Raw genomic sequence first — 8,344 nt, forward strand, 5'->3', positions numbered from 1 at the left:
GAATGAAATGATCTTTAAGGTCCTTTCCAACCCCAAACAGTCTGGGATTCCATGATAATCCTGTGGGTTACCAAGACACACCAAAGAGATCCATGAAAAAGAGTTACCTCATCCAAATACATCAGTGCATTGTCTCAGCTGGAATCCCAAATACAGCAGTTCAGTGTAAGAAGGAGGAACAAAAGGAATATTGGGAGAATTTAAGGATGAAGAAGTGGCTCAAGGAACAAACACAGCCATAAGAGCAACACTACAGCAGGGGAGGCCATGGGGTCCCACCAGCTTGGATGCACAGCTGGAATGCTCCATGGAAGCACTGAAAAAGCTAAAGAAGGGGAAAATGTCTGTCCATGGTTTTGTAGTGAATAAAATCCAAAGACAGAAGAGGCACGTGGAGCACCGTCCAAAGAGGAGAGCCTGAAAACACATTTCTAATACAAAGAGTTAAAAGAATATGTGCAATGGGAATGATAAAGGAAGTGAAAAATGAGCTCAAACATGTTATACCTCCCCTAAAAAAAAAATGTCATTTCTGCAGAATCCTACCCTTATCCCACAAAGGAGTCCGTGGGATTCTCATTCTGTAAATTCAATTTAAAGGGTATTGGAGCCTCATGGGAGCTTATCTTAAAAACACAAATATGAGATGACAGTTATTCCATGGGGACTCAACTGCACTTTTGTACTGCACCAGAAACTCAGAAACCAGTGACAATTCCTACTTCAAGCTAGAATATAACTCCTCCTTTATAATCTCTATTGAATCTCAAATAAGCTCAATTAAGCACAAAACCCTTGAAAACGTATCAACTGAAAAATAGTGAAGATTGTGTGCTTCAGTTTGTATTTTTTTCTCAAAAATTCTAGTTCAGTTGGCTTATCTTTGTACACTGTAAGCGTGAAAAACATCACATCTGCTTGTGAACTTCCTTAAAAGAACTGAAATACACTTTACATTCACTCCTGTGGTTAAAATGCCTTCCACAGGTTGAAAGAATTTAGATAATTTGTTTCAGAAAGAGAGATAAGGGGTTGACATTTAACCCAAGCCCAGGTGCATGTGGTTTCTTCAAAAATGTCAGCATGTCACATGGGCTCCATGTATGAAGTCTGAAAAACAAAATTTAGCTCAAGTGCCTTCACTGAAATAGCAGAAAATCCTTGGGGTGGAACTGAGGCTGCTGTCTAAAATTACTGCAATAAAACTTTTCATTTGGAGAATTCTTTGTTAAAATAAGATTTTCTAAGACCTTAGTAAATGCAGTTCAACTGTAATTTACACTTAATTTTAATTAAGTTTTTCTAGGCCTGAAGACTTGTCACCAAACCATCACTGCCAGATTCAGGGTCTGTTGTTTAAATGGATTTTAGACCAACCCAAATTAAAAAGTTCTGATAGAATTTTAAGGAAATGATCTTACCTTGCTGAGCTAAAGTGGATCTCAGCATTCCACTCTTAGACCAGATTTTCACTTGGCCATCTTCACCCACTGAAAAATGAGCAGAGAAATCATCAAATTCAGTGCAACAATTAAATCTAACAAACTTCCTACCTAGGAAACACTCGAGTTAAAATTAATCCAGGTCTTCTTACAGGTCATACCTTTTATTTAGTCTTCCAAACATGCAAATAGAAAATATATTAAAGGAAAAAGTATTTAAGATGGTGATTTTGTTACTGTGAACAAGTCCCTTCTGTGATTAAGAGCACAGATTTCCTGGTGTGCTCTCATATTTAAAATGTACAGCTCTGGCCCTGCAATTTAAGCCTCCCAGATCCAATTAATGAGGAAAAAGGTGCTCCCAGAAACTTAATGGAATTCTTCCATTCAAAGGTAATTTCCTTACCACGTTTCAGGTTTTTGGATCTGCCCAGTGTAGCTTTTAAGTGTTTAAAAAAATGCAAAATAAATGGTAATTTTAAAATCTTGTTTGTGCACACTTGATGCTGTGGAAATGCAGCCACAAAAATATTTTGAGGGATGCAGTATCAGTGATTTGCTCCTCTTTAAAGTCTAGCTGTGGTATGAGAGCAGTTGATGATCTCAAAGTGGAAATAGTGATGAATTCCCACACTCCTAAGAAGTGTCATCCAGTCTCAAAACAAAACAAAAAAACAAACAAACAACAAAATAAAGGGTTCAAAAGGCAATTTTGAAAAGGCAGTTTTGACTTTTCCTTTGGAGAATTTCCTGAGGCAAATCTGCCTTTAAAAAGAACAATATTTCTCTCCCTGTGGGATTTCAGAGGAACAAGCCAGACAGAGTTCCTTGAAGCAGCATTTTTAGAGTCAGACTTGAGTCTGGAAATGAGCAGCTCCAAAATTATCTTCAGTACTTGTGGACTGAGTTGGAATTTGTCCAGAGGAATCAGCTGTCCCAGATCAACAGGAGGCTGCAGAGAATCCTGACACCAACAGGAATCCAGCAAGGAGCTGCTCACAGGGAGTTTCATCAGTTCCCCTGAACACCAAGATGCAAGTTTTTGACAAAAAATGCCAAAAAGCAACTAATTATCAAAAAGATTTAGGACAGAAAGGGTGTAGAGATGGAAACATTGGGAGATCACTCACAGGCTGCAGGTGATTACACCATTCCTGATAATTAAGGAAGAAAAAGGAATATTCAAGATGCTTTGAAACTTTGTTGGCTAAAAAACTCCCAAATGTGCAGGGATAGAAATGGACCAACTTAGTAGCCTTTTTTGGAAAAAGGTAGAGAAAAATAAATCAAATATTCTCCTTTATGAAGTTCAGAACAGCCACAAAACCATCCAAGCACTCTGATATTAAAAACATTTACTTTAAAGTAAAAAGGGTGACATCTAATAAATAGGACCACTAAAAAAGAGGAATGTTTTTAGCAGATCTTCTATTAATTAAAATAGACAATGTTAATCTAAAATAGAATTAATTAGTGTAAAACTAACTTCTATTAAACAAGATGATAACAGCCTCAGTGATAATTAAGACCAAAAAAAGTAACTTCATTTCTATTGTTGAGTTTGTGTTTCCATTTTCCCCCTTCTCACAGAATTTCAAGCAGTGTGTGAACACTGAAGACACTCAGTTTTATTCATTTAAATTCAATGCAACTACAATTTAAACTATGAAATACTGTATTAAAAAACCAGAAGGTTTGATTTTCAGAGAGTTCTTCTGCTATTTGAGGTTTCAAACCACTTCATTAATGTACAAATGCTCACCTGTGACCAGTGCTGTTCCTTCATAATTCCACCTTCCTGCAAGCACAGCCCCACAATGTGCTTCCACACTTTTCTCCACTCTTCCTAACTTGGAAATCAAGTGGAACTTCCCTAAAGACATTAAAAAAACACATGTAATTTATATATGTGTGTATGATTTTATATATATAAAATAATACACAAAATTATTAAATACAGAATTAAATTGTGTACACTAAATTACTATATCAAATTATTGATTAAATCATATAATATTGCTGTAATGATGTTACCTTCTGTTAAAAACAGACAAAACAAGAAACCAGCAAGAAGAAAAAGAATAAAACATAAAATTGTTCCCAGCTCTGATCACCCCAAACAAACGAGCTCTTGCAGAACAACCTGCAAACCAGCCCCAGTGTTGTATTTATTTCCCTTCTTTATCTGTAACTTCTGTTTTACCTATTTCTTTTTCTTATGTCCCTCAAAAGTTTGCAAATCCCTCTAAGGACACAAGTGCCTGATGTTGTTGCAGTGTCTGGGAGCTCCACGTGCAGCCCAGAGTGTCCTTGGGTTGGTTTTGGTGGTATTTTTTTTTTTTTTTTAAGATCCAAAAACCATCTGAATCTACTCAATCCCAAAATACTGGAAAAGCTGGAACAATCCAACCACGGGTGAGGGAAATATTCCTGCCTTCTGGAGCTGTGATGGAAACTCAGAGCAGCCAAAAACAAAGCTATTAATGATTTCAACAGAAGCAGGAGGAAGTGTCTCTTTCCAAATGAGGGATGTTGCTGAAATCCAGGAAGACCAAATTTAAATTAGACCAAAGAGCAGACAAAGAGGGCTTGGAAACATGTGGCAGAACAAATGCATGGCTTAAACCAGCCCAGGGATTCCAATTAACTACTCTAAAATCCAATTATTTTAATATTATTTGATTTAACCTGCCAGCCAGTGAAGCACTACAAGGATGTTCCAGAGCGCCCAGAACGTAGAGACAAAACAGAACATCCCAAAAATAACAAATAAAGCCAAACTAAATCCAAGGAAAGGCATTCTGGTGGATCTGTCACTAAATAACCATAAACAAACACCAGGGCTCTCCACAGGATCAGGCAAATTGATACAATCACACTTTGCTTTTTACTTTTAGGCACCTGAACAAAAAGGCACCAACATCCAAAATCTGTGGCAGAGCAAGGTTTCCAAGGAAAGGATTTTTGACACTGATGGGAAGAGTATGGTTTGGATAAATCAGTTTATTGATATATTTAAAATATCATAGAATTCCAGGATGGTTTGGGTTGGAAGGGACCTTAATCTCACCTCATTCCACTATCCAAGGGCACCTTCCACTATCCCAGGTTGCTCCAAGTCCCATCCAACCCGGCTTTGGACACTTCCAGGGGGTTAATTTAAAGCATTCCATTACTGTATAGTTATAAATTACATCTTATCTAATTAATGTATCACCTATAGATCATCTCTCAGGTCTGAGAATCTCATTTTCCAAGGACAAGTAATAACTGGATTCAGAGGAATTCAATGGTGTTTCCTCCAATTAAATTGCAAAAATGGCCTTAAATTAATACACTAAAACATGGTTTATTTTCTGTTTATTTTCTGTACTTGTTCCATCTGTAGCCCAGACCTTTCTCATTGCACAATAATTAAACCTCTTATCACATGAATGTTCTCATGCCATCACCTACAGTGCTCAGCAGTAAGTGGTGAGCACTTCCAAGCCATTACATTTTTAAGGATATAAAGAATTCCCTGGCATTTTATATATTGAACCAACAGCTTTCACTGACCAAGGCAGAATCCCTGGGAAATTAAAATTAAATTTAAGCAACACCTCAACACATAAAAACTAAATTCAGATGGAAGAAGAGGAAGCTGGCAAGGACCTGAAGGTTTTGGTGAGGCCAAATTATCAGGAATCTGGGATAAAATCCTCTTATACAGGGAAACATCCAACTCCTTTACCAATTTTTTTGCATCTTTTCCCACTCCACAAGTTCCTGCTTCTTTCACAAGGCACTTTTCAAATAGGGAAACAGCAAATTGTAGCCTTGCAGGGAAGAATATGTTACATATAAAAGCAGGCACCGAGAATTCATCTGGAAAAAACGTGATCACCACTTAAAACTGTATCACAACCCTCCTGCAGAACAGGGCCAGATCGAGTTTTCATGGCCAGCATTCTATACTTCTGCAGCTTCTTTACTTTTCCAACACCTGAATTTCTAAGTGATGACAGTGAAATGATTTTTGTCACTGCATTCACACGTGCAGGTTCCTCCAAAAGCCACGTTTGTTCCCACGGATTTCTGTTCTTCAGCTTGACACCGAGGGAACAGAGAGTTTCAAATCACAACTGACTGCCTTAAACACAGGAAAGGGAAAATTTTAGCCACATGCCTGCAGTAGGTAGGAGTGATTTAATCTTATTTTACAGCTCAGGTTTGTAAGGTACTGCTCCTTTATTTTTATTAAGTACTGAAGGCAGAACTGTCCTCGATCTCAAAGTGACTCTCCAGTTTTGGAGGAATTGCAAGTGGGAGATTCACACCCCATTCAAATACGGAATATAAAACATGTATGTTTTCTTCATTTCATTTCTCAGACTCTTAAATGCTGACCCAACGTAAAACCATCAATCAAAAGTGACAAAATAGGTCTAATCACTTATGATTTGTGCTTAATTTGCAATTTAAAGCTGAGCATGTTCTTTGCTTTTGTAAAAAAACAGCAACGAGATCAATGTAAGTAGGAAGTAAAAGAACAATGTCCCCCAAGAGAAGCATCTCAGAAGAAAACCCAAGAGGATTAAATTTACATTTGCTCTAATTTCACAAACATCTGGAGTTCAACCAGGAATTAGTGCAACCCTGTAAAGACATTAGACTTCTTTTCCATTGGATTCAGTGAGTTTCCAGGAATTCTTAGCACCGAGGAATTAGCTGTTGCAGGAAAATTGCAGGAATAAGCTGCTGCAGGAAAATTCATGCAGGAAGAAAAATGTGGCTGTGTGCAAAATCAATTTTTTGATTTGGAGGAGCAGGGAAAACACCCCTCCCAAGGAATCCTGAAACCTTCCTGCTCCCAAAATAACGTCCCGTGTATTTGAGCGACAGAAACACAAAGTGGTGTGAAATGATAAATATTTTCGGCTGACTTACCATCAGAACTCGTCAGGACAAAGCTCTCAGCATGGGATTGCTTCTTCCCACCGATGCTCCTGGGAAACCAGTGGAGATCTATGGGATAAATCTCGTCTGGAAGTTTGACCACCCGAGTTGTCTCGCTTGTTAAAGGGTTCCATTTCATGATCTGGTGATCATCACTGCAGGAGTAGAGCTCATCAGCTGTTGTCCATCCCACACAGCTCACCAATTCCTTATGTTCAGTTCAATTAAGGAACAGGGACATTTTAAGCAGTAAAAATAAGCTTCAAAAATATCCGAGCTACGCAAAACTGAAGGAACGATACAGGAAGATGATTTTCATGAGATTACATGGAATGCTTTGCATAAACACTATGAGTCTTCTTTCTTTTTTTGCTCTTTTGTGGCAAGAAAAGAGCTGACAGGAATTCACCCAAAAATAAAGCAAACTCTCATGTAAAAATATAATTACTGTGATGATGCAAAGTTATGGAAACACAGCTGAAATGTTGGGTTACACCTCTAGAAGGGTCTGAGTGCACAATGCAAGGGCAAAACAGCCAACTGTCATTCAAAAGTGTTGCTTTATTATCACATAAATTATAAATTGCTATACATCCAATATATTAATAGGAAAATTCCAGTTTTGTTTATGTCTGCTACGTGCAGGTAGATAAATCACTGCTCTTATTTGCTGTCTGGGAAAGCTTTTAATTTATCACCACAAATAAGAAGGGAAACTCAAGAACTTCCTAGCAAGATATTGAGAGCTTCTGAAGTGAAGTCATTACTCAAAAAATATTTAATATTTCTTAAAATATTGTGCTTAAAGGCTGCACTGAAGGACAAGGGGAAGAAAAGAAAAAGAAACAAAAAGCCACCTGCATTTTACTGTAACTTCTATGATAAGGAAATATTTTCTGGAAAAGAATTCCATTCAGAATGAAGATGGTGTTCTGTGTTTTTTTCTGTGACAAAGGATATGTTTTGGTTCCTTTAAAAGCGAAGTCTTCAGTCTCATCTCAGTTGTTCAGGTGGAGCATTAAAAACCATATGTTAGAACTGTAATACAAGAAAATAAATATATATATATGTTAGCAGCATAATATACATATATATATAAGCAGTCAAAATTAAAATGGAAGACATTAATATTAAAATAAAAAGTTTTGAAGTAATATTACATTAGTACTGTGGGAAAACAAGCATGAAAACAGACCTTTTTTGTACAGTATCCAACTGTAAAATTATTATCTTGCTCAGTATAAGCAGAGTGGACAATTTAAAGAAAAAGTGATACTGGGAACAGAGAATCCTTGGATTGTTAAGGTTAGAAAAGACCCTTAAGATCACCAAGTCTGAAACGCTATAGGTCGAAACACTGAAGTTCCCTTGTGCTGACACACAGCCAGGAGGGTGGGTAGAAGGGAAAATAACATTTTCCCTTCAAAGACAAGCTCAGAACTTCACTGTAATTTTTGAATACGGTTTAATCGCTCTGTACGTGCCCCCGGGGGCTGAACGCCCACAGGTACATCCATCAGCACCCATCCCATGGATCGCTCCGTAGAGCTGCCGAGGGATCCAGCAGCGGCTCCGCTGGAGCTTTAGGAGAGATAGGGCAATAACCGGGAGTTGTTCCGGCCGGGGGACGCCAAACTCCGGGACACCGCCTCCTCCCTCCGGAGCTGCCGGGAGAGGAGGAGATCGGGATCAGCGACGAGGGAGCAGAGGGATAGAGGAGCGCAGGGAATGCCAGAGAGCAGGACAGGGGGAGAGCACGGGGAAGGAAACCAGTGGGCAGGATGGGGGCAGCGCAGGGAAGGAATGCCAGAGAGCAGGATAGGGGGGCGCCGGGAATGCCAGAGAGCAGGATGGAGGGGGAATGCAGGGAACGCCAAAGAGGAGGATGGGGAGAATGCAGGGAAGCAATGCCAGAGAGCAGGATAGGGGGAATGCAAAGAAGGAAAACCAGCGGGCAGAACAAG

General features: G+C 38.8%; 1 protein-coding gene across 1 annotated transcript in view; it reads right to left on the minus strand.

Annotated features, from left to right (window-relative positions):
- IFT80 (intraflagellar transport 80) overlaps positions 1 to 7,435 on the minus strand; it is a 29,895-nt gene extending 22,460 nt beyond the window's left edge. The window contains exons 1-4 of the mRNA XM_029962322.1: positions 7,341 to 7,435; positions 6,372 to 6,593; positions 3,205 to 3,315; positions 1,422 to 1,490 (exon numbers count right to left, since the gene is read on the minus strand). Coding sequence (XP_029818182.1) covers positions 1,422 to 1,490; positions 3,205 to 3,315; positions 6,372 to 6,593; positions 7,341 to 7,377 — 439 coding nt within the window. The 5' untranslated portion in view covers positions 7,378 to 7,435. The remainder of the gene's footprint in view (positions 1 to 1,421; positions 1,491 to 3,204; positions 3,316 to 6,371; positions 6,594 to 7,340) is intronic.
- Between the last annotated feature and the right edge of the window lie 909 nt (positions 7,436 to 8,344).

This window comes from Manacus vitellinus, unplaced genomic scaffold (assembly GCF_001715985.3).
Source record: "Manacus vitellinus isolate BGI_N305 unplaced genomic scaffold, ASM171598v3 scaffold_45_pilon, whole genome shotgun sequence".
Classification (NCBI taxonomy): Eukaryota; Metazoa; Chordata; class Aves; order Passeriformes; family Pipridae; genus Manacus; species Manacus vitellinus.